General features: G+C 41.9%; 1 protein-coding gene across 9 annotated transcripts in view; it reads left to right on the top strand.

The window, feature by feature from the left end:
* Positions 1-26,507, top strand: part of LOC141110891 (epsin-1-like) — a 157,599-nt gene that overhangs the window by 129,138 nt on the left and 1,954 nt on the right. For all 9 annotated transcript variants that reach the window (XM_073602645.1, XM_073602643.1, XM_073602644.1 and 6 more), the window contains one exon: positions 25,608-25,841. In XM_073602645.1, the coding sequence (XP_073458746.1) occupies positions 25,608-25,841 (234 nt within the window). The remainder of the gene's footprint in view (positions 1-25,607; positions 25,842-26,507) is intronic.

The raw sequence follows: 26,507 nt of genomic DNA, 5'->3' as shown, positions 1-26,507 counted from the left end.
ATGTGAATAAATTTGCACGCTTGTTGACACTAAAGAAACATTATTTTAATGAACTGGGGGATTCTGTGGAAGGCACGCCAGACGTTTCTCATGTGGGTGAGTCACCTCCCTCTCCTCAATTGTTTTCTGATGTGTGTGTGTGTGTGTGTGTGTGTGTGCTTTACAGGATCTCACTGATTTGGCTATTGAATTGAGCCCTCAGATTGAGGACCCCATAGATAGCAACACAAAAATATATTTTAAGTTCAGATCAGATTTCTACCCCATTGGTTCAAAGGGGGGGGGGGGCTAGATCTTTTCAAAAACTTGTGGCGAGGGACCTCATCTACCTATCTCATTGTAATTTGGGGGGTTCAGTGACAGATAAGCCTCACTAGCTCTGAAAGAGCCGCACCTAAAAGTCTGAGCGGTGACACCCACATCACTATCCGGAATGCGAATAAGGGTGGTACGGTGGTTGTCCTCGACTCAGTCGTGTATAAAAACAAAGCTTTGAGGGAACTGACTTGACACTAGTACCTACCTTAAACTTGGGGTGAACCCCACTTTACCATTTTACCATTTAAGAATGAACTGCCCACCCTTTTAGAGAGAGCTGTCCTTTCAGGCATATTCACACAAAGAGGGATATGTTCATCCCAGATTGGCCAATCACACCAGTGTTCCATCACCTCCCAAAGATCCATAAAGGGTTAGATCCCCTTTGTGGCAGACCAATTGTTGCAGGCATTGGATCTTTGAGCGAACGTTTGGGCCAATGGGTAGACCACCAACTATAACCTTTGGTTGGAGACCTACCGGGAATCCTTAGAGACACTACACACTTCTTGGTTAAATTGAAAGACCTTGCATGGAAGCCCAATTATCACTGGGTTACATGTGATGTCTCTAGTCCTTATTCATCCATCCCACATTCTCTGGGTATACAGGCGGTTTCATTCATTCTTAAATGATCAGACCGCTTCTCTTGTGTTGCAGGAGTTTATTTTGAAGAGTCTTGAATTTTTAATTGCACATCATTTTTTCATGTTTTTTGGTGAATTTTATCTTCAAATGTGTGGGGCCTCGATGGGAGCTAAGTTGGCTCATTGGCCAACCTGTACATGGGTTGGTGGGAGAGGGATCAGATTTTTGCATCTAATAGCCCCCGACGCAAAGACACAATATTTTATTGTCGTTTTTCATAGATGATCTGTTCATTGTCGGCGATCTGCAGTTCGACATGGGAACTTAGTTGGACTATTTAAATGAAAATTATTTGAATTTACGATTTACATAGCCCGAAGTCCATTGAGTTCCTTGATGTTGAGCTGCGGGCCAGCGACGGTGAGGTGACCTCTAACTTTAGGAAACCCACTGCGGGTAATGTTGTGTTGAGAGCAGATTTAGGCCATCCAAAACATGCAATAAGAGGGATCCCAGTTGGCCAATTTCTCAGGCTAAGACTTATTTGTAGTAGGGATTCTGATTTCATAAATGAAGCAGGAGAAGTGACAACAAGATTTGAGGATCGAAGTTTATTCCAAATCTATGATCTCCAGAGCTTTTAGAATTGCAGAGAATACTCCACGCTCTCGGTTAATCTCAGATAGGGGCTCTTTTAGAATCACTAACAGAAAAGAGTCACGAATGCTAGTACTCCCCCTGTGTTTTCAACACCTTTTTAAGTATGGAATTTAACAGAATCAAACATTTGTCAATAGGTACATTCCTGTACCATTTAATGATCCTACAAATGCTTGAATCCTGACAGGTGGCATTAAAACATTATCTCGCCCCCACACTAGGAAGATACCTATCTCCCAGTCTATACACCCGCACCAGTCCCAAAACCCATTGGTTGCAGTTCAAGGTTACCTTTGGATGTGGCAGCAGAACATGCACTTGTTGCCCCTTTATTAAAGGGGGCGATACTGTCTGTTCTGCTGCGACAAGTTAAATTTTGAATGGGACGTGTCCCACTCCTGTGGGGTCCTGTTGGCCGCTGACCTGTGGGGTCCTGCTGGCCGCTGACCTGTGGGGTCCTGCTGGCCGCTGACCTGTGGGGTCTTGCTGGCCTCTGGCCATGGCCTATGTGACCTGCGGGTCCTGCTGGCCATGGCCTACAGGCCAGCAGGACCCATAGGCCATGGCCAGCAGGATCCACAGGCGGCTCCTGCTAGGAGCTGGCTGCGAACCTGTGGGGTCCTGCTGGATGCTGACCTGTGGGATCCTGCTGGACCCTGTCCAGTGACCTGTGGGTCCTGCTGGCCACGGCCTACAGACCAGCAGGACCCATAGGTCAGTGGCCAGCAGGACCCACAGGTCCACAGCCAGCTCCTAGCAGGACCCACAAGCTGTGGGTCCTGCTGGGAACTGGCAGCTGAACGCCGCAGAGCAAACACTACCAAGCATCTGGCAGGAAGCAGTGACTGGTAGCAAGCAGTAACTACCACTATATATACTAGTTTAATGTTCTTTTTGAAGCTTAAAAGTTTGCATGCGGCCCCCATGGGATATGAAAACTCGTTCTGTGGCCCTCAGGTAATTTGAGTTTGAGACCCCTGGTTTAAGACCTTTTTTATTTTTCTATATTTTTGGGCACATTTGGCTGGTTTGTCGTCCCCCCCCCCCCCCCTTTTTTGTTTTATTTGGTTCCATTCCACTTTATATAAGTAGTTCCTCCTTTCTAGTATATAGTTAAGCACTACATAATGATTCCATTATTCAATCATCTTTTTATTTTTTCATTTTTCGCTTTTTTATTATGATATATTGGGATTATATTTATAATAGCTTGAAGTGCAACAATATTCTAAACTCTGGAGTCATGTGGATAATATATGGACCGCGGGGGATATATATATATATATGTGTATGTATGTATGTAGTCTGGCACCATATTTGGGTTGTTGAAGACTTATGTGTTCTTATTCCACATTTGATATAACACAATCACGGTCCTGACTCATTTTTTCCATCATGTAAGGGTCCCTACATCTATATGCAGGTACACTTTCGTGTGTGTGTGTGTCCACTGTCGCTTTACTATATGTGTGAAGCATTTAGTTTTATCATGGCTCTATTTTAACATCTTGTGGCGACATTTGACTACACACACTGAACGATGTGGCTACATGCATTTTTAGAATCTTTCTACATAATTTTATGTCATGTGTTGCGTCTTGCATTTTCTTTGATGTTCATACTTCATTTAATGTTTTTTTATTGGGTATTTGACAGACACATAAATTATGTATGTCATGCATTGATCTATAAATGTATTGCATGCATGGAGTGCAAGGGAGAGCGGACTATTGCAACCTACCTGTTTAATGCTGAACTTAGAGTCATCTCAATCCCCATTCATTATTATTCAGTTTTATTATTGGTTAAAATCATTCAATATGTTCGTTGCCCTGATCGCCTCCGTGCTCACTCATTCCCTACATGTGTGAAAGGTTCTACTGGACCACAGCTGATCGCGATCTGGATTAGATACAATTTATCAGGTGACCATCTATTTGAGTGTATAAAACTCAGATTGCGATCGTTGGTCCAGCAGCTATGATTAAGCACCATTAACGCTGGGCAATGTCAGCTATCATCTGGACCTGTGTTTCTGATTGATGTATGGATCACGTTTTACTTAATAAAGGCGTTATTTTTGGAGTGTGGCCATCCTTTCCCTAATTTTTTGCCATTTGCCGTGTATGGTATGAGCACTGACAGGCTGACCCCCACCCCTTCAACCTCTGCAGCAATGCTGGCAGCACGCATACGTCTATTTCCCAAAGACAGCCTCTGGATATGACGCTGAGCACGTGCACTCAACTTCTTTGGTCTACCGTGGCGATGAGGCCTGTTCTGAGTGGATCCTGTCCTGTTAAACCGCCGCATGGTCTTGGCCACCACCGTGCTGCAGCTTAGTTTCCATGGTCTGGGCAATCTTCTTATAGCCTAGGTATCTTTATGTAGAGCGACAAATCTTTTTTTAGATCCTCAGTTCTTTGGCATGAGGTGCCATGTTGAACCTCCAGTGACCAGTAAGAGAGTGAGAGCGATAACACCAAATTTAACACACCTGCTCCCCATTCACACCTGAGACCTTGTAACACTAACGAGTCACATGACACTGGGGAGGGAAAATGGCAAATTTTGCCCAATTTGGACATTTTTCACTTAGGGGTGTACTCTCTTTTGCCAGCGGTTTAGATATTCATGGCTGTGTTATTTTGAGGGGACAGCAAATTTACACTGTTATACAAGCTGTGCACCCACTACTTTAAATTGTAGCAAAGTTTAATTTCTTAAGTGTCACATGAAAAGATATAAAAATATTTACAAAAATGTGAGGGGTGTACTCACTTTTGTGAGATACTGTAATTACCCACTCAAAATGGGGACTTCATTCCTAAGCAAGAGAGTTGATGATCCAGAAAGACCACTATCTTCAAAGCTTTATAGTGATAACACCAGGGGGCCTATAATATCAAGAGTCAGGAGATGGTAACCAAAGATACTTATATCATATATATACTCCAAAACGCAAAGGGTTATGTTTACCCATACCTGAAACAATGATACTTGTAATCCACATCCATAAGGGCCTAATGCAAGCTTGTTACATGGGTTCATATAATTGTGTCAAATAATGAGGACAGAAAAAAGTCCAACATCTGAAAATGGACGGTAAGTAAATGCAGATAAGCCAATGCTATTAGATTAAACCATAACAAACTATCATTCCGATTTTGTAGATGGGAAAACTATAATCAAATGCAATAATCGTATTAAACAGGATAGTACCCTGTTTCCCCGAAAATAAGACCTAGCGTGATTGTCAGTGATGGCTGCAATATAAGCCCTACCCCCCTAATAAGCCCTGCACTGTTTCCCTGAAAATAAGCCCTACCCTGAAAATAAGACCTACAAGGACTTTAACTAGGGCTTATTTGGGGGGTAGGGCTTATATTGCAGCCATCACCGACAATCACGCTAGGTCTTATTTTCGGGGAAACAGGGTAGCTCTCCTAAATAATATATATACCCGAGGATAACCCAATGTCAAACACTGGCTTAAAAATCCCTTCTTTCTCATGTGTTGAACTGCCCCACTATAACAAATCATCTGTAACAATAAGCATATACCAGTGTTACATACTCTATAGACAATCAAATCCCAAATGGGAGAAGGAAAAAAATAGATGTGCTGACTGATGCAGCTCACCTCTCAGGTATACACCCTCCACCATTGCTCCTCTCCAAACATAAACCACTTATAAAGGCATTATGGTGCCAAAAATGGCTTCCAAATTAGCGTCCCCTCATAATTGGATTCATATGTGCTCACTTAACCGCTTGCCGACCAGCGCACGCCGATTTACGTCAGCAAAATGGCGTACAGGTATGTCCCCTTTAAGAAGCGGTGTCGTAAGCGCTTGCATGCCGCCGCAGGTCCCGCAGACTCTATGTCCGCCGGGTGCCCGCGATCGTGTCACAGAGAGAAAGAACGGGGAAATGCTTTTGTAAACAAAGCATTTCCCCATTCTGCCTAGTGACAGGACAGTGATCGCAGCTCTCTGTCATCGAGAGCAGTGATCACTGTCCTGTGTGTTGAAACCCAGCCCCCTCAAAGTTAAAATCACTCCCTAGGACACACCTAACCCCTTCACCGCCCCCTAGTGGTTAACCCCTTCACTGCCAGTGTCATTTATACAGTAATTAATGCATTTTTATAGCACTGATCGCTGTATAAATGACAATGGTCTCAAAATGGTGTAAAAAATGTCCGATGTGTCCGCCATAATGTTGCAGTCCCGTTAAAAATCACAGATCGCCGCCATTACTAATAAAAAAAATAAAAACGTAAAAATGCCATAAAACTATCCCCAATTTTGTAGACGCTTTAACTTTTGCGCAAACCAATCAATATACGCTTTATTGCGATTGATTTATTTATTTCATTTTTTTACCAAAAATACATATCGGCCTAAACTGAGGAAAAAAAATGTTTGTTTATATATTTTTGGGGGATATTTATTATAGCAAAAAGTAAAAAATATTGCTTTTTTTTTTTTCAAAATTGTCGCTTTTTTTTTTTTTTTTTTTTTTTTTTCTTTATAGCGCAAAAAAAATAAAAAACCGCAGAGGCGATCAAATACCACCAAAAGAAAGTTCTATTTGTGGGACAAAAAGGATATCAATTTTGTTTGGGTACAGCGTCACACGACCGCGCAATTGTCAGGTAAAGCGACGCAGTGCCAAATCGCATAAAGTGCTCTGGTCATTGAGCAGCCAAATCCTCCAGGGCTGAAGTGGTTAAAGCTGCCTCCCACCAAGTCATTTAGTTTGAGGGGGGCGGCACCAGCTCCCCTCTGGGAGGCAGCCTCCCACTCAGAATGACCAATGGGCATTCTTGCTGCGTCAATCAATGACTGCTACTCCCCACGCGCAGGTGTAGGTGATATAGGACCGCCGAGGAGACGGTCGTACTGCTCCCATATACGTACTACACCTATGCTAGCCGGAGATCCGTCATTGTTACAATCAGTAGGAGGTGTGCCGTCCACTCGCATGCCCAAAACATCAGAAGCGACCATTCTCGGATATTGGACGGCCACACATGCGCACCTGACGTCTCAAGCAATACACACGCCACAGGACGCATTCAATAGTCAAGCCCGAGCAAACCGCAAAAGCGGACAGCAGGGAACCCCCCCCAATAGGTCAGAGACAGTGCGGCCCATACCACCCGCAAACCATATTAGCCCTAACTTCCACAGCACAGCCAGACCAAGGGCACCAACATTAGCCCTCAATCAGGGACACAACCATAACAGAGGGCTATCATGGGCATGTATCCGTGCATGTTTATAGGAAACTACAAGAAACATCTGAGCTCTGTGATTGCCAACAAGGGTTTTGCCACCAAGTACAAAGTCATGTTTTGCGAAGGGGTCAAATACGTATTTCACTCATTAAAATGCATATCCAGTTATAACTTTTTTGAAATGCCTTTCTGGATTTGCTTTGTTCTGTCTCTCACTGTTAAAATAGACCTAACATTAAAATGTTAGACTGATTATTTCTTTGTCAGTGGGCCAATGTACAAAATCAGCCGGGGATCAAATACTTGTTTCGCTCCACTGTATGCTCAGTGAAAATAAAAATATTGTAAATGAAAGAAATAAGTCCAGGAGGTGTCATGCACCTCATTGAACTTAAGGAGAACTCCAGCCTGAGCTTTTTAGGCTGGTCTTCTCCTGTGGGTCACAAGAGTGCAATTTATTTTGCACTCCTGTGACCCATTTTCAGCGTCACTGCAATCGGTCGAGGCAGCGCGTCATCCCGACTTCAGAAGTCTGGATTTGCCAGCTGCCTTTGACTGATGGCAGTCTCAGTGTCTCAGCGAGCCGCTGAGGCGGTCACTCCCCGCCCCTTCACAGCTCCAGTGAGCGTGGATGAACAGAGTGACTTAGCAGCTCTCCGCTCAGGGAGGAGTGACAACCGAGCGATCAGCAGTGTTCGATGGCTCGGTTCTCAGTACAGAGATGGCGGGCAACAGATGCAGAATCGGTCTGATGCTGCATCCACCTAGGTAAGTATGAATCTAAAAAACAAAAACCCCATACTTCTTTTAACCCTTAGTAATCCAGCGCTTTTTAGAAAGTAGCTTATTTCCTAAAATTCCACTTTAAATGGAAACACAAATTTAGTCAAAAGTAATCCTAGTTCTGCTTACCTGTTCTGCTTACCTGTGTTCATAACATAAATAACAGTTAAAAAAAAAAAAAAAAAAAAGTTTTTAATGGCAAATTGTACAGGAAATTGTGGCCAGTACTCTGGGCACAGGGTACATTTGGCATATCTTGTACATTTTGTGGTTGATTTGTAATTGCAGTCCTAGTCTTCTGTCTTTAAAACACTTTGTTAGACATATAAGGTATTACTTTTTCATTTCTACCCTTTTAATTTATTTCACAACTAACACTGTACCATCCTTAAAGCCTGACTCCAGACAGTTTTTTTTTTTTTTTTTTTTTTTCCTTGAACGTGGTTGTAAACCTCTGTGTCACTTGTACCTATAGGTAAGCCTATAATAAGGCTTAACTATAAGTGCTGTAAGTATCTCCTAAACGCGTGCCGGCTAGACAATGGCACCCTGACTGCCAATGGGTATCTGGATGAAATCCCTGGACCTATTGTCATACCCTACGCTGGTGCAGTGGGTCCTGGGTTCCTCCTGGTGCACGACAATGACCGGCCTCATGTGGCTACAGTAGAGATGTGAAGGCCTGGAAAAATAATGGAAAAATTCAGGAAGAAAACTTTTTTTTTTTTTTTTTTTTCTGAAGGCTTTTTTGTTTTTTCCAAAAAATTTGAAAAATTGAAAAAAGAAAAAATATGGAATATTTTTTTTTAACAATGAATAAAATATTTTAAGACAGGGTGTTCACCTTAAGTTTTTAGAAGTTCCTAATTGTGATAACGGACAAAAAAAGAGTAGCTGCAGAAGCAGAGATGGATACTGACAATTTCAGCTCAGAAAATGATTCTGATTAAATGTCCATTGAAACTTAGTCCCACTCTCTTCTTAACTCTTCCCCCATCTTCAATTCTTTTTATGAGAATGGGGTTTTTATTTTTATTTAATACTGTGGAGAGGAAATATGAAAAATTATTACTTTTGGTTTTGAAAATTGTTTTGTGGAGGCTTTTTGGCTGTTCCACATAAACTAGTAAGCAGTTCAGGAGATTGTTGCTCCCTTTGTTACAAATAAATGTTATAAAAAAGTAAATTCTGTTTGTGATAATTGTTTGGCTACACTAATATTTTTAATATGCTAGTTGTGATAATTTTATGCCAAGTCATATTGTCCATAGTCCTTTTATGTTCCTAAAGTAACACAATGACTTTCAATCTTTAAAAAGACAAAAGTGCTAATGTAGCATTTTTTTCAATTTTTACGAAAATTTCCGTTTTTCCTCAAAAAAAGGAAAAAAAGTTTTTGTTTTTTTGTTTTTTTTTTTTTTTTTTCCGAGCTTCAAAATTTCTGGAAATTTTACATCTCTAGGCGAGAGTATGCAGCCAGCTTATGGAGAATGAAGGAATCGATGCCATTTGAATGGCCCCCAGGCTCGCTTGACCTAAATCCAATAGAACACCTCTGGGACATTCTGTTTCGGTCCATCCAACGCCGCCAGGTTGCACCTCAGTCTGTTGAGCTCAGTGATGCGCCCTGGCTCAGATCTGGGAGGAAATATCCCAAGACACCATCTGTCTCATTAGGAGTACCATTTTGAGTTGATGCAGTGAAATTTCAGCAACATGATGTAGCAGGCTACTCCTTTTTTCACTTTGATTTTCTGCCGGTCTTTGAATTCAGCCCTCTGATGGAAATGAAAATCATCAACCTATAAACGATGTGGCATCCTTTTGTTCCTAACACATTACCCTGTCCATATCCATATAGATTTCCAGCATGATATTTTTCCCCATTGAGATCTGATGTGTTTTCAAAGTGTTCCTTTTAATTTTCTTGAGCAGTGTATGATTTGGGGTTGTTTTGCTGCTTTAGGGCCTGGGACATTTTTAGTCAAGTCACCTATACAGTACAGTACTTTCTGCATCATATGTGCGTGAGTGTGCTTGAGGAGAATGTGAGGCCATCAGTCCAAATACTGAAGTTTAACCTGAAATGGGTCTATTTTTACCATCATGCTTCACTTGTTGTGAAATGCTGTGTTCGGTTTGTGTGCCCATTTCTACTGTGACCAAACGACTATCTTTGTTTGATCAGTCTTTCACACATTGTTCCAGAAGGCATTTGCCTTTATGTTCAATGGCGAACTATAGTCCCCCAATGTTTTTTGGACAGCAAAGGCTTTTTCATAACGCCTCTCATGCAGGTGAAATATGTACAGTATTTCTGACTGTGGATGTATGCACTTTAACTCCAGTTGTTGCAAGAGTTACCTGAAGCCCCTGCAAAGATAATTTGGTATTCTTGGAAACCTCTTTTAGCATCAAATGGTCATCTTAGGTTGAATTTTCTGGGCTGGTCAGTTCTGAGCAAATGGATGTTTCAAATCTATGCCATTGATTATTTTTCTTACAGTGGAATAATTTAGTTAATTTGGTGATCTTTTTAAAGGATCACTAAAGATATATATTTTTTTAAATAACAAACATGTAATACTTACCTCTACTGTGCAGCTCATTTTGCACAGAGTAGCCCCAAATCTGGTCTTCTGGGGTCCCTCGGCGGCTGTCTCGGCTCCCCCCCCGCAAGGACTCAACACTTTCATGCGAGCTCCCTCGCATGGTGTTGAGTGCTTGTGGGCGCGCTCCCGTTATACAGCCAGCGGCCATAGCCGCCCACTGTATCACTCGGCCCCACCCCCGGTGCACCACGTCATTGGATGTGATTGACAGCAGCACGAGCCAATGGCTGCGCTGCTTTCAATCCATCCACTGTAACCAATCAACGGCCAGGCTGAGCGTCTAAGAGGATGTCGGGGGCGAGCGCAAGACTTTCGAGGGGTCAGGTAAGTAAAACTGGGTGAGGTGAAAAAACGTTTACCTTTACACCTTTACAACACCTTTAAATCCCTTGTCGGACTCATAAACACCAAACCCCCCCCCCCCCAACCCCCCCCCCCCCCCCCCCCCCCCCGAGGGCCTCGGAGAGCACTGATCTTGACATAACGACACCACCCGTTTCAGTAATAAAGCACCAGAGCATAGATGTCTGACGTTAAGATATAACCGGTTTCCATATACTCCCTAAAAGGATTCTAATAATTGACACCCAATATAAAATATCATAAACTATGTACAAGGTTTTAGGGATACTTTCACCTCAAGTTTCGTAGTGTGAAATACAATTAATAATGAAAACGGTGTACCAAAAAACAAACCAGATTCAGCACTTAACTCATTTTTTACTGAGGTACTTATTACAACCCCCCCCCCCCCCAACCTTACCCCCTGCACATCAACCTCTCACCCCCTAATCCTGCAAGTCAGCCCATTCATCTCAATCCTGCCATTGTGTATGACCTGTATATAACCCCTTCACCACCTCCTCCCGCCGTGCAATCTATACAACAAGCATCTAGTGCACCGTTAGCAAACTCTGCATTTTAACCCCTTCAAAAACCTCCGTTTTTAATTGCAAAAAAAGTGTGGTAAAAATTACAACAAGGATCTTTTGTGGGGTCTTTGTACTGTCCTGGCATTTTTATTGCTGTGTTTTATAACGTAATAAAGTAAGGGTCTTTTTTCATAGGGTTGTGTTTATTATTTATTTTTATTTTTTATATTAAATAGAGCTGTATTTTGGTGATATTTAATAGACTATCTGTCTCAAAAAAATGGTATAAATTAGAGTATAGTGATGCAAGAGTAAGTAAGGCCTCATTGCACACGGACTTTTAGAGGCAAAGAAATGGTCAAGTGTAAAATTCTCTGTGCTTTCCTGCACCTGGAGAGCTGCAGGTGGTGTATACTGCCGGCCACACAAGTGAATGGTTGTGCATCAGTGTACCCATGCCTATGCATGTGAGTGTGTGAGTATTTTCCAAATCGTGAAGCTATCATGTTTGGAAAATATGCTGTGCGTACTTGTTTGGTTAAACACGAGTGCGGCTGCCTACAGCCACTCACTTGTATGGCCAGCTGCACACACCACCTGCAGCTCCCTGGGCACTGGAAAGTGCTGGGAATTTTACACTTGAGCACTTTTGGGTCTCTAAATGTCTGTGTGCATGAGGCTTTGTTAAACTTTTGCAGTGTTAAACCGCAAAATGGCCTGGTAATGGAAGAGTATTAGACAGGTTCACAAATGATTTAAATCGGCAGACTTTCAAAAGGTTTGTGACCTCTGTTTTCACAAGGCCCAACTGTGTTCTATAGGCCTTTGATGCCACTACTGTTATGAAAATGGTCTCTTCTTCTGAGAAAACCATCAATCCTTTACGAATTTGGATGAATTTTAGAATCCATCCATTGATGGATTTTATTGCTGATGGTTTTACTGCTATCGGTGTTCATTTCCAATATCTTACCTGAATGCTGTCACCTCAGGATGGAAGTGAAGAGGGGGGGGGGGGGGGAGAGAAAGAGGAGGAATGTCCTCAAGTCTGCAAGTCAACAATATATTTTAGTAAATCAGGAAAGGGATCAAGCCAGCCTCTTCCGTGTGTTTGTTTTTTGTTTTTTTGTCCTTGTGGGGAACTTTCTTTATTTTTACAGTGACTAGGGCCACCTTGGAGGGCAAAAAAGTGAAAGAATATTTCCTGCGTGGTGGTCGCAGAAAAACTCTGCTTACCTTCCCCACTGAATCCATTACAAAACGGTTTTGGATGGACTTCTACAACCCCTGTCAAAGTATGGAATCGCCACTCTTGGAAAATGTTCATTCAATTATTTTGCGTTTTGTTTGTGTAAAAAAAAAAAAAAATAGAAATAAAATCAGATATGCCTCAAAACTATTTTCTTTCAAACCTTCCTGCTTTAGGAAACGCTAAAAAAAAAAAAAAAAGGGGGGTGGGGGGGGGACTGTAGTCGGTTGCAACTGTTTTTGCAATTGATGGAATTAGAAAAGTGTCCAAAATCTCAATATAAACTTGTGGATTTATTGAAGATTTAATGGCTGTCATCTCCGTACCTTTACCTGACCCGCAACCCCATATCATTGATTATGGAAATTTGCATGTTTTCTTTAGGCAGTCGTCTTCATACATTTCATTGGAACGACACCAAACAAAAGTTCCCGCATCATCACCCTCAACCATCAACAGAAAAAAAACGACGTTACAATGTGCTAAAGAAAAGCAATCATGGACTAGGGATGACTGGATGAAAATGATATTCAGTGATGAATCACGAATCTGCATTGGGCAGGGTGATGATGCTGGAAATTTTGGTGCCGTTCCTATGACATGTATTAAGACAACTGCCTGAAGAAAACCTGCAGATGTTTTGTTTTTAGAACTGCAAACTACATGGTGATTCCTGTTCTGTCTCTAGAACAGAGAGCTTAAACCTTCCTGCTCCATAAACTACAGATGCCATATTTTCTTTGATCTTATATTTATTGGAACAAGCTAGGTGAAACTACAAATTGATCAAATAAACCTCAATCTGTACAATATTGCAAATAATAAAGTAACAATGCTCTGTAACACAGAATGGGATAACAAAAACTTACTTTTTAAGCTCGCTAAGAGGTGATGGCGAGAGATTGGAGAAACGGCCTTACTGCTTTGCTGAATATTCTTAAAATGGTGGCTGGCTCATTTCCTCTAGAGAAATCTCCCAGAATGTGCTGGTTCTTAACTACTTTATTAACGCATTCTAAGACATTACATTATGTAATTTAATACAAACTACAGCTATACCTGAAAGGGAACAGTGGGTGGCGCCTGCGCTCTGCATATAACTATCTTTGTATGAATCGAGAAAACCAACATGTTTTTTTCAAGCACATAAACCTAAGTAAACCGAATAAAGGCCCGGTGGGCAGAACACACCCCGTCTGACGTCATGTGACGTCACGAACAGAGTCTCCTGCAGAAAGCAACAGAATAAGTTCTACTGGTCTTGGGAATACTTTGGCCTCATTCTGCTGGAAGATCTTGAATTCAAGTTTACGGACATGCTTGTCCTCACTTGTCGTCACTTGGCAGTACTCTGGTGACCAGACCTAAAGGCCACTCACTCTTTGTGTCTGGCAATTTCTCATAGGCACAACATCACCAGGTTCAAGATTAGGTTTTTCAATGTGCCACTTTCTTCTTGGTTGAAGAGTAGAGATATATTGTTTCCTCCATCGACTACAGAAGGTATTGGCAAGGGTTTGTACTTATCTTCACTGACGTTTGTACAGGCAGTCCCTGAGTTACGAATGCCCAAATTACAAATGACTCCTACTTACGTAAAGCCTTAAATGTCGGCCACTTGTGCTCCATGCTGGTCCTGGATACCTCCGGACACATCCCAGACTGCAGTACTGCATGGCCAGAAGAGCCCCAGATGACATAAAAAGCTCCTGGAACATCCCACATCCATGCACATTTGGAAGTTACACTTACATATGCAGTGTTCTGACTCACAAACAAATTACACTTACGAACAGACCTACAGTCCTTATTGTGTTCGTAACTCGGGGACTTCCTGTAAGGGTCCTTTTCACAAAACTCTCCAGTCTTTTGAGTGAGTAACTTAGCAGATGTGAGAATCACTGGATCCTCAGTCACTTGAAATTGATGTCAAAGCTCTGGCATTAATGATGGCTGTGACCTCTGCCATAAAGGTCACTAGGCATTCATGGGTAAGCCTTGCAGTTCCTACTTGCAAAAAGTTTGAGTCCGGAATCCTGCGGGCTATGCCTATCATCCTTTCCCAAACACCTCCCATGTGAGAAGAGTAAGGTGGGTTGAAAGTCCATGTGCAGCCTTGCTTACTCAAGTGCAGTCCAGGAGAGGAGCTTCTGTAATCCAGGCCCATGGGAGATTCACAGCATCAAGGGTTTGGAGCATACAGCTATTCCATTTGACTACACCTGTCTGGATGTTCCTTTCGTTCAAAGCAAAGGCCTTGGCTGGGCTATAGCCATGCACTTGCTTCCGCTTGCCATCTGGTAAGCGAGTTTTTCATTAGGTGGTGGCACTGAATAAGGATTTAGCTCAACTGGGTGTTTAGTGCGGATTTGTTTGAACTGCATTTCACTATTCTGGAATATACAAGCCATTGTTGACCTGCATCTTTATATAGCACAGCTTCTCTCTTTTTTTCCATCTAATTTGTGCAGTCTTTGCTATATGCTGCTGCTTTTTTGGACTTTGATATCTTCAATATATAACTTTGAATGTTAAATCATTATTGTTATACAGATCTAGCGCGTTTTTTTCCTCTTTTTGCTTACTCAAGTACCTTTCTACACTGAGAGTGTCCAGGTTGGAAGGAATTTGCAGTTCCCCTGCTGCTCCTACAAAATTAGAACCTCTGTCAGAACGAATGAGTTTCACTGGGTCTTTGATTGCAAAGAAGCATCTAAGAGCATTAATGAAACATTAAGTGTCCATTGATTCATTCGTTTCAATATGGACAGCATGGGTAGACATGCAGGTGAATATGACTGCCCAGCGTTTACTGTTTGACTGTTCCCCTTTAGTGTACCGGGTGGTGACAGACCAGGGACCAAAAACGTCAAGTCCAACATTAGTGAAAGGCGGATCCATACAAAGTCTCAGATGGTAAATTGGCCATCTTTTGTGCCTGTAACGTTCCACAATGTTTACGGCAGATAACACACTTGAAAAGGAACTTGTTCACACATCTCTTAGCTCCAACTATCAACAGTCCAGCAGCTCGTAAAGTTCCTTCAGTTGGCCCTGGTGTTTTGTTTGGTCGTGGTAGTGTTGAATGAGTAAGTAGGCAATATGATGGTGACCTGGAATCACTGTTCTGTCTCTAGGACAGACCACTAAATCTTCTTGCTCTATAAACTAACTTGCCTTCTTTTAAATGGCCGCCTCCTCTCAACAGGCCATTTACAGCAAGGATTGGATTAAGCTTCCTTAAAACTCTGTCTTTAAGAGCAGGTTTCTGGTTGGCAATGCAGTTAATTTCTTTAGCGAAGACATCTCTCTGTACAGCTGAGATTATCCTGTTTTTAGATTGTTCTAGGTCAGCTACTGTGTAGACCTTTTTGCAGTGGTGCCAACCTCTGCAGTTGTCATGAGTTAGTGGATCACTTTTGTAAGACTGAGCTATGTGGATTAGGCAAGTGATTAGCTTGAACAAGCGATTTCCAGGTGGAGAACCTGCTAAAACGGTGGGTTTTAAACTGGTTTAGAAAAGTTGTTGTAACTGAGGTAGAAACCTGAGGGCGGATTTTTCTGATCCTTGTCTACATCTATTAAATGAAATGTGGCAATGTCATTAATGTTGCAGGCTGGACTGTGCAGAAAGGTGGGACCTGTGAACCATGAAGTACTTTCAAGAAGACTGGCTGCAACAGATCTGGTTGCTAAGTCTGCAGGATTGTAGTCTGTAGGCTCAAAATACAAAAAATTGTCCTTGGTGGGAGGACCTCCTTATCCTCAACACTGTTATTGACATAGACATGGAAACGTCTAGTTTCATTGTAGATGTAACCTAGAACTACTTTACTGTCCATGTAGAACTCCGCTTCTTGAATCTGTATGTTTGTCTCCGTTGCAATTAGTTTGGTTGGCTCTACAGCCAAAACTGCAGCACAAAGTTCCAATCTTGGTATGGTGTGTTCAGGAAGTGATGCAAGTTTTGCTTTACCCATTACAAACCCCACATGGCATTGCCCTTTGGTGTCTATGGTTTTGAGGCAGGCTACGGCAGCAATTGCTTTAACAAAATCATCAGAAAACAGTCTTTGCATCTGAACTTCTGTAGATGGTGCGGGGGCATATGGGTGTGGAACTTGGAGGTTAGATAGAGCTGCTAATGAGTCCTTCCACTCTACCCATAGGTTCTTCCTGTTGGTGGGGAAAGGGTTGTCCCAGTCTAACATCTCACAGGTTAAGTCTCTAAGTATTGCTTTACCCTGGATGGTAACGGGTGCAGCAAAACCCTTGGGATCATACAGGCTGTTTATGGTAGACAGGACACCTCTATGGGTAAAGGGCTTTTCCTCCAAGGTAAAAGTGTTAGATTTTAAATCCCAAAGGAAACCAAGTCTGCGTTGCATGAGAAGGGAGTCTGTGCCTAAATCTAAGTCTTTTAACGCGCTAGAATGATCTTGGGCAGGAAAGGCTTCTATAACTTCCCTACCTTTGGAAGCAATTTTATGGAGTCTTAAGTTGGAGCAGGCAAGCATTGCCTGAGCTCTTTTGAGGAGACTGATTGCGGCTTTGTGGGTAGTGATTTCAAGCAGTCATCTACATAAAAATCCTTGTCCACAAATTAACATCTGACTCTCCAACTCAAAGTGCAGAGTGCCTGAGGCCATAAATAGCAACTGCAGGGGAAGGACTGTTGCTAAATATGTGCACCCTCGTGTGGTATTCTGTGATGTCTCCAGAGGGGTTGTTGTCCCTGAAGCAAAGGAACCTCAAAAGGTTTCGGTGTTCTTCTTTAACAAGAAAGCAATGCAACATTTGTTGTATGTCTCTCTGCCATGAATGCAACTGAATCTTTGCGGGAAAGCAGAGGAGTACTCATAATAGTCTGTTTTTAAGATCAGGGCCCGAGAGAAGGACATCATTTAGGGAGACACCCTCATGATTGGCACTAGAATATCCATTCTTGAATATTTTCTCCATGAAAGAAAAGTGTTCTCTAATCTCCTGGCTTTTTTTGAGGATTGTGTGTTAGGGAAGTGAAGTGTTTATATACTTGGACCCTGTTAGGCAAACGCTGTCTTTGTGGCCTGAAGGGAAGAGGTGCAACCCAGCTATTAGACTCATCTTTCTCTATGCTCTTTTCCATAACTTCGAAGAAGAGCCAATCCTCAATGGACATTGCTACCTGATTGTTCTGAACACTGTGCATCCTAAGTCGTCTTGGTCGCTGTCATAGGCATTGCTCTCACAGAGGGAACTTGTGAAAGGAAGAGGTACAAGGTTGCTGTGTGGTAGCTCCTTTATGAGGATGTGATTTTGATAGGGTTAGAAAAAAGTATGACCATTCTCTAGTGTACTAGTGAGCAAGTTATTGACAGATGTTTGTTTGTGTGCTCCTCCCAGGCAAACCTCACCTACAATGACACTTATAATTTGTAGGCCGTCAGCCCTTCTCCCTGCCGTCTCCACTGTACCTGCACAGGTCATAAGGGAGTAAGGACTGCTGGTGCCCTTTAATGTTTAGAATGTTAAACACAGATTTAGCTAGTGACTTGTTACTTTGATCATCCAAAAGGGCATAAAGCTTAATTGCTTTGTCTCTTCATCCTTTTGGGTAAACTCTTACTAGACAGATTTTTTTAACAGGATCTGCCACCTGTAATTGTTTTGCAGACATCAGTGCACTGTGAAGTGATTGCTATTGTCTGTACTAGAGTCCTTGGCCTCCCTGCCATGCTCATTGTCACTATGGGCAGGTGGGGAGGTTCTTGGAGCTGGCCCTGGGTGCAAAGCTGTGTTGTGATCTGTGCTGCCACACTCTGTACACTTAACACTAACCTTACAGTCCTTGGCGAAGTGTGTTCATGAAGAGCAACACTTGTAATGTATGTTATCATTGAGGAAGGCCTTGCAATTCTGCATGGTCTTTGCTCTGAAAGTTCTGCATTTCAGAAGGGGATGTTGAGTCTTATGCAGAGGGCAGAACTTGGCAGGGTCACTGTCTTGATCCTCTGGCTGAGGCTGTACAGATCTGTGGGAAGAAATGTTAGTTTTGTGCACTGCTACTGGAGCCCTGTGTTGCTTAGGGCCAGAGGAAGTGAAATAAGACACTGGGAAAAATGAAGCTGGGATGATCATCTTTCGTTCCTGCTTATGTCTACAAAGTCAACAAACTCTCTAGGGGGGAAAAGGTACATTGTGTTTTTGTTTGTAGTTGCAGCCATGAGTGATCCATCTTGCGTGCAACTCGTAAGGAAGTTTGTGCTAAGAAGTTCATACCTCTAGCTGAGTCAAAGGAAAGGCCAGGTAAGTCTCCTGCTTTAGCAACTTGTAATTCCATACACAGGTCACTGAATTCTCTGAGTCTCTGGTAACCTCTGCTAGGTGTTTTTGGAAGTCCTCTATCCTTTTAAATAGTGTACTCTATAGCCTCCGGTGAGCAATAACATCTATCCAGTCTGTTCCAGATATTTGTAAGGCCTATTTCAGGGTGGTTTATATTAATGTATGATTCTTTTGGCATGCTCAGCAGAATCATTGCCAAGCCACTTTACAAGATCTATCTGTTCCCTGCAGGATAGATCTAGACCTTTGGTGGCACTCTGGAAAAAATATCGGCAAACTCTGTAATGCTGGAGGTGATCACTGGATTTGACAAGTCCTTGGGTAACTAACATGTTTTGCAAGGAACTTGGCAAGGTCTACAGTAGCCTGATTAGCATTGGAGTAGGCTGCTGGAATATTGTGGTGTATAGGCATACCTAGTAGAGGTCTCTGCTTTAGGCGGACTGGGGTCATACTTGCATAAGGTTGGCGGCTTGTACCAGCTTGTTTCATATTCCCTTGGAGTGAAAGCAGGTGTTTGATGCTTATATGAAGGCTGAGTAGAAGGTTTGGTTGGAGCTGGATAACCTGTATCTCGGTCATATTTTTCTTACTTGGTCTCCTGCTGCTTTGCTTGATGTGACTCGCTGACATCAGTTGATTTCCTGCTGTGGAGTACTGCTTGGGTTAGAGTGCTGGTAGACCTAATCTGAAGTACGCTGCATGGAATCTTGGTGGTCCTCCTCTGGACCCAGTATGCTGCTACCTACTCTTGACTCATTGCAGAAGCATTAGAAGCAGCTGCCTACAGCGACGGCAGCAGTGTCTCGGTCCACTGCCAGCCTCTCCTCGTTAGCTTCTAGGATAGCCTGCTGCATTTTCAGAGATGCCTCTTGCTGAGCTAGGTCCGCCTCCAGGCGTACTTTTTGCTGTTCTCTCTTGCTCCATGCGTGCTGTCGCTCTCTCGCGTGCGTGCTCCATGCATACTGTCTCTCGCTCTCTCTTGATCCTGCCTCACCTTTTCTGCATCAAGGTGAGCCTCTTCTCTTCTCATCTGCAACTCTTGGTCTGCGAATGCGGCCCTAGCTGCTTCAGCTTTCGAACGAGCGATTGCTGCTGCATTTGTGACAGATGACTTGGATGAGCTTGTTCGTGTTTTGTAAGAAGGTGCTTGACTGTGAGATAGGGCTGCGGTGGAGAAGCTGTCCTGCTGTGTAGAGACCGCTGTAGTGTCGAGTGCAGGGATGTTGCGTGACAGGGTGCGTCTGTGTAGCCTGGCTGCTTGCTTCACCTGCTGAAGTCTTGTTTCATCTAAAGTATCTGACTGTATGGACAATGTGTAGCCCTGGGCTGTACAGTCTTCAGAGGTCAGTAAAAATTTCACTGTTCTGTCTCTAGGACAGAGCTAAACCTTCCTACTCCATAAACTCCAGATACCATACTTCCTTGATCTTAGATTTATTGGAACAAGCTAGGTGAAACTACAAATTGATGAAATAAACATCAATCTGTACAATATTGCATGTAATAAAGAATGCTCTATAACACAGAATGGGATAACAAAAACGAGGTGATGGCGAGAGATTGGAGAAACAGCCTTACTGTCTTGCTGAAGATTCTTAAAATCGTGGCCGACTCACTTGCTCTAGAGAAATCTCCCAGAATGCACTGCTTCCTAACTTTATTAACACATTCTAAGAAATTACAATATGTAACTAATACAAACCATTAAAGCTATACCAGAAAGGGAACAGTAGGTGGCGCCTGCGCTCTGCATATAACTATCTTGGTATGAATCGAGAAAACCAACATGTTATATTTCAAGCACATAAACATAAGTAAACCGCATAAAGGCCCGGAGGGCAGAACAATTCCATAGTATTTTCCTCAGAATTGAGTGATTCCATATTTTTTTCCCTCTGCTTGATCTGCAAACACAGTTGCAACTGACTACATTTTTTTTTAAGTGTTTCTAAAAGCCAGAAGGTTGGAATGCTAAATAAAAATAGTTTTGAGACATATCTGTGATTTTAGTTTTTTTTTTCCCTGCACAATTAAACAATTTAATAAATTTTTTCCAAGAGTGGTGATTCCATCATTTTTTCCAGGGGTTGTACTTTAACTTATTCAGTGTTGGCTATTTGCTATGTATTACTAGAGTCTGTATATTCTTCACGTCTTATCATGGGCTCCTTACTTTAGGACAATCTGTTTTGCAACAGTTAATACTTTGTACAGTAAATGTGTTATGACTAAAAAGGCAATTTATTGATGGTTGTAGTTCTAATATTGTTACTCCTTGGAACAACATGGCAGGTGAATAAAAACAGGAAAAAGACAATGGAAAATTTGCTAAGGGTGGCTAGTTGTAAAAAGACGCAATTAACTTATTACACAATGGTTCCTCATATAATCTCTAGATATACTTTATAATATGCAGTAACTACAACTAATTAAATTTACCATGGATTACTGGTTAGCCAAAAGCCCATAAAGAGAAGTACACATCAGCTGGACTTCCCCATAGTAGCTCATGTGCTTCGGTTGGACAATTTTTTTTTATTGTATATCCTTTAACTCAGGGCCTACCAAATACATCAAGACGTGTGCATGGATAGCATGCAACTGGCCTTGTAAGTGGAAGGTGGGCAAATGTCAGGGTACTATGAGAAGACCCAGTTGATGCGCACTTCTCTTTACAACCTTCATTTATGGTTAATTATTTTTGTCTATGTTGACAATTAAAATAAATAAAAATTGAGCATACGGGCACCTGGCAAGTTGTTACGATAAGTTGACATGAGTATACTGTATATGAATAAGGTTCATCCTAGTAACCAATTATCCTGTGGGGTTTTTTTTTTTTTTTTATCTACCATGGTACACTTTCAATGTGTATAAATAGACCTTTTATTGGGGTTCCAGTTATAAATATATTTTTTGGTTGTTACATTATAAGGATGGTATTAGGTCTGTAACGATCCCCACAGGATAGGTATAGATTTATATACAATAGGAATCCCTGAGTTCCCTCATCCTTCTTTATATTTTTTTTTTGCCATTTCTTTACCTGTAAACCCAAAAGTATTACTGTCTGATGTATATTACTTTCATTCAGTCGATCTGTATTACAATTGGTTATCTGACACGCATGCAGATATTTGTTCAATTGATCAGGATTTATAAAATTCTGTTAGTCTATTAACTCACCAGCATTGAAATAGATTGAAAGCTCTTTAAATCAATTGCCAGGTCTGTGTTTTATAGGGCTGAAACAACTAATCGATTAATCGACAACTAATCGATTATGAAATTAATCGATTACTATTTTCATAATCGATTAATCGGCCAGTAACATAATGGGGTTAAAAATAATAAAATTAGCCCTTTATAGTACAAAAAGAGCAAATAATCGCTACTGTAAATATTACTTTCCCAGTTCTACAGTAAAAAAATGAACCCCTTACAGTAGTGATCATTTGCTTTTTTTGTACTATAAAGGGCTCATTTTAGTTTTTTTTAACCCCATTATGTTACTAAACATTTTAGACCTGTATTACATCTTTGTGTTTTTTGGTGCTTTTTGCAGAAACACACTACAATTCATTTAACATGGTTTTCTATGGGACACTTTCACAACTATACTTTTTTTCAGCCGCTGCATATTTGGAAAGGGTAAGGGACTTTTTTTTTTTTTTTACCCAAAACGGTGCTTTTTTGGTTCAATATACTTCAACGGAGAAGCTGCAGAAAAGCATGTAATTCGTTTTTGCAACAAATTGGCCAAAAAACTGTATTTCTCTTCTAATAGTGTATATATAGTATATCTCTTCTGTCTGTTATTCTCAGAGTGGATTTAATATTTTGCTCCCTAACCATATAGTTGGTTGTTTATATTTACCACTGCATAGAGATATTTAAGAATACATTGTTTTTTTTTTTAAACTTTACATACTAACTAAATTATACACCACACTTTTTTTTAAGGTTATTAACCGATTAATCGATTACTCGAAACAATAATCGACCAACTAATCGATTATGAAAATAATCGTTAGTTGCAGCCCTAGTGTTTTACGTTCCTTACTCAGTTCAATCATTTTTGTTGCATCAAATGATCGATGTAAATGATCATATTGATACGTAATTGTAGTCACCTTTAGACTTTGACTTGCAAATCTCCCCTGCTGGAAGGAGAGGTTCTGGTCTCTCTGATTGCTGGGTCAGAGTTAGTATTTCCAACACTACAGATCTCGATCTCAAGTGCAGCAACATGGCTTCTGTGAATGGGACCAATTAACTATTTAGTCTCTCCCTAGGGGGTTCTGTGCAACCAGGAAATGCTAATATTTTGGATGTTGCCATAAATTAAGCATAATCCTTCTGATATTGGGAAAAATAATGCTGCAGCACGCAGTCTGGTGCCTCCAATATGGGCTAACCTTGGCCTCCTGCTAATTTCAGGTCTGAAGCATCCCTTTTGAGTGTTAGTGAGATAGTAGTTGTCTGTACATTATTTGCACACATGCCTAAAGTACCTGATATTAGCTGGGTATTCAGTCCTCAGATTGCCAGGCTCACAAGCTGTCTATTCAAATTTTAGAACTTTTGCCTACTACTCTGGCCACCAAATTATTGAGGTCATCTGTCTACCACTGAAATCCTGAAATAGCTCTGAGATCAGCTTGCTTCTATAATTTTAATATCACATAGGTAATTGGTAAGTTCTAAAGGAGATCCACACTGGCAGCCTACATATTTTCTGTCAGCTTGGGTTTATTTTAACCACACCTTCGGGCCACCTCTGACACTTTATTGCTTTCACAAGAAATGAAGGACATCCCTTGTGATGGCACGGGCAGTGACAGGTACTGTTTACACCTTACTCTGTCCTCTGCACTTTAAGCATCTGATCAATTAGAGATCTGTTTGATCCGATGCATTCACAGGCCTATTTACATTAAACCAAAACCTAAAGTGACAAAATACTCGTTGCTTCTTATTTCTTAGATCTTAGAGATGATCAGGGACATTCCAGTCCTCAGTCATCTCTATGGCCAGCCAGAGGAACCGCCGGCTTCAGTCCTAGGCTCCTTGGTGGAAAAAAGACCGGGACCCCCTCTTCCGCCTCTAAAAGTGATCTAGCAACTAATTGACCACTAAGATCGCTTTTTACATTAAAGCCCATTGCCAACTGGGAAGATGCCTATAGCTGCAGGCATCATCCTGGTATAACCCCTTCAACCAGACGACTTGCGGGTATGTCACAGAGGCTGAAGTGGTTAAATTTAGTAATTTTGATTTTACGGTTTTATTCACATGGCATCTTAAAATGTAAAATAATTATATATAGTAAAAGGAAAAGCCATATAAATCGGGTTTGTAAAGGTTGAACCTCCTCTTCTTGGGTCTCCTGCCTGGCGCTCCTGACCCCTCCTCTTTGTCCAGTGCCCCCATGGGGAAACCATTTCCATGGGGGCACTTGTGCATGCTCGCTCCTGAGCCCTGCTGCTGCCTCCATTGACAGCGGGACTCTTGGTGCTCCAACAAAGCCAGTGAAACCCAGCAGTGAGGGGAGAGATTAGCTGCAGACGTGCGTAGCACTGGATCGAATAAGGGCTCTGGTAAGTAAAAGAGGGGAGGGGGGGTGGTGAGGTAGGGCTGCTGATGCCTAAGCATTTTTTATCATAATGCATTCCTTGTTTAGGCTTTAGAACCACTTTAAAATTCTTGTAAACCACATGAGTCTACCCAAGTGTCTCATGTCCCCCAACAGCTAACGAAGAGAAAAGACAATAATGTGTACCAACGTAGTGAACTGTTTATTACCAATTAAACTCTTAGCATTGCCCTTACCAGATAAAGGCTTATGGTAGCCTCAGCAGGAGATGAACAAATGATCTTGTCCTCTTGTCGTCTGTAGCAGGGGTCTCACTAAAAGCCGTAATGATGACTAAAGATGCTGGCTTCATAATTGTTATTCTTCTTGTAAAAGAATAGCAATAGTCTGGCATATGGGCACAAACTGGATCACTGTGCAACCTATTGCAGGATGTTGACTCTTAGTAGAGATTCCACTTGAGTCAGTGGGTGAACTTTTGTTCCTTGTTCACCACTAAGGCTGTTCCTTTGGACTCCTTTTAGATTCTGATAGGACTAGAGATGTTTTTATGATAATCCATGGGTAAAAAGTTCAGACAAAATACAGTTTTGTGCAGTTTGAAGACTGTAGTAACTGCTGTCAGTGTTCAACTTTGAATTATAAACTTTCCAAAGAAATTTTGAAGCAGGGATGACCCTTTTTATTTTCTGTACATTCAAGGTTTTAAGAAAACAGAGTGCAAATCCACAACAAGGCCATAAGTTCTTGGTGGTGCTACTCCAGGCTGAGGTGTAGAGCCCCTTTGGCCATCAGGACGCCTATGATTAAGCCCCGGGGGGTTGGGCGAAACATGTCGGGGGACACCAAAGCGGCATTGACTGAGGCTTTCACATGTACTGTGCTTTCCATACTAGGATCGGCTATGGCAAGCAGCGGTTTCAAGCTAGAGAGTGCAAATCCACATTTCATTTGCAGCTCCACCTGCTAGTGAAATGTGATATTACAATGCTAAGCAGATGCTCTGTCTTTTGTAAAGGGTTGTCAGTGTGGTAATCTCTCCCCATTACAAAAGCAGAAAATAGATGTTTAAATGGAAATCCTTTTTAATAGTAACTCATTGTTTCATAGGTTTTGTCATTTTCTTTACTGTCAGGGTTGGTTGTGGTATCCATTGCTGACAGAACTACTAACTTCATTGTACATTCTTGGCTCTTCATGCATTTCTTTCTTTTCATCCTACATTGAACATTCTGATGCCAGGAAAATCTGTGGTTTTCCAGTTTGACGAGTGCATATAAAACAGTGTTTATATTAGTGTGTCCTCCAGCTACAGCTTAAATGACCTCCTTTTGATTCTGTTTGTATTTAACAGGCGAGCTGGATCTTCTGGCTGGAGAGGTTCCAATGTGTCGCTCTCTTGGATCAAAGAGTCCTGATGCCTTTGACATGGCAGCAATGAGCAGCTCACTTTCGGATAGTTCCAAGCCAACCCGGAAGACGCCAGAATCCTTCCTTGGGCCTAACGCTGCCTTAGTAGACTTGGACTCCCTTATTTCAAAACCCACAATACAAAATACCAAGACCTCCAATCCCTTCCTTGTAACAGGTGAGTGACTTGGTATGTTAGAGGTTAGACATCCAGTACAAAACCAAAATACCTAATCAGCAAATTTAAATATTAAAATATTCCTACTGTATTATCTGTAGAAAACACATGGCAAGTAAATAATAGACTAAGTCAGGTGTTTTGAATTTAAATTCACAAAGGTCCAGTCAGTAAAAAATGTTTCCAGCAGAGGTCCAAATCACATGTTTGATACTTAATGGCACCTCTGTGCATTGGCAGCTTGTTTTTTTTCAGTACCAAACCACATGGTGCCACAATATTATGCAGCTCGGTATAGCACGCACTTTTTATAGCACCGCTCCTTCACATTGCAGCCCCCAGCCCCCCTTCACATTCCTGTTCTTACCCTCTTTGTAGAACACCCCCCTTCATATCACTCCCTTCACATTCCTGTCCTTGACCCCCCCACCCCCTTTTTTATATCACTCCCCTTCCGCCTTCCCCCTGGTCCCCCATCTTTTATGGCAGTGACAGCCCTTTTCCCTGTCCTACCTTGCCTTACACAGGGTGGAGGGCAGGAGGCACAGAAGGTCTATAGCTGACATCAGAATGGCAGAACAGTGATGAATGGAAGGCGGAAGCTGCTCCAGTTAACTGATAGGATGCAGGGTGGTCCTAGCAATCAATTAATCAATTAACTAGGCC

This window comes from Aquarana catesbeiana, linkage group LG10 (genome assembly GCF_042186555.1).
Source record: "Aquarana catesbeiana isolate 2022-GZ linkage group LG10, ASM4218655v1, whole genome shotgun sequence".
Taxonomy (NCBI): Eukaryota; Metazoa; Chordata; class Amphibia; order Anura; family Ranidae; genus Aquarana; species Aquarana catesbeiana.
Note: the sequence above shows the minus strand (reverse complement) of the source record. Positions and strands in the feature narration are given on the sequence as shown.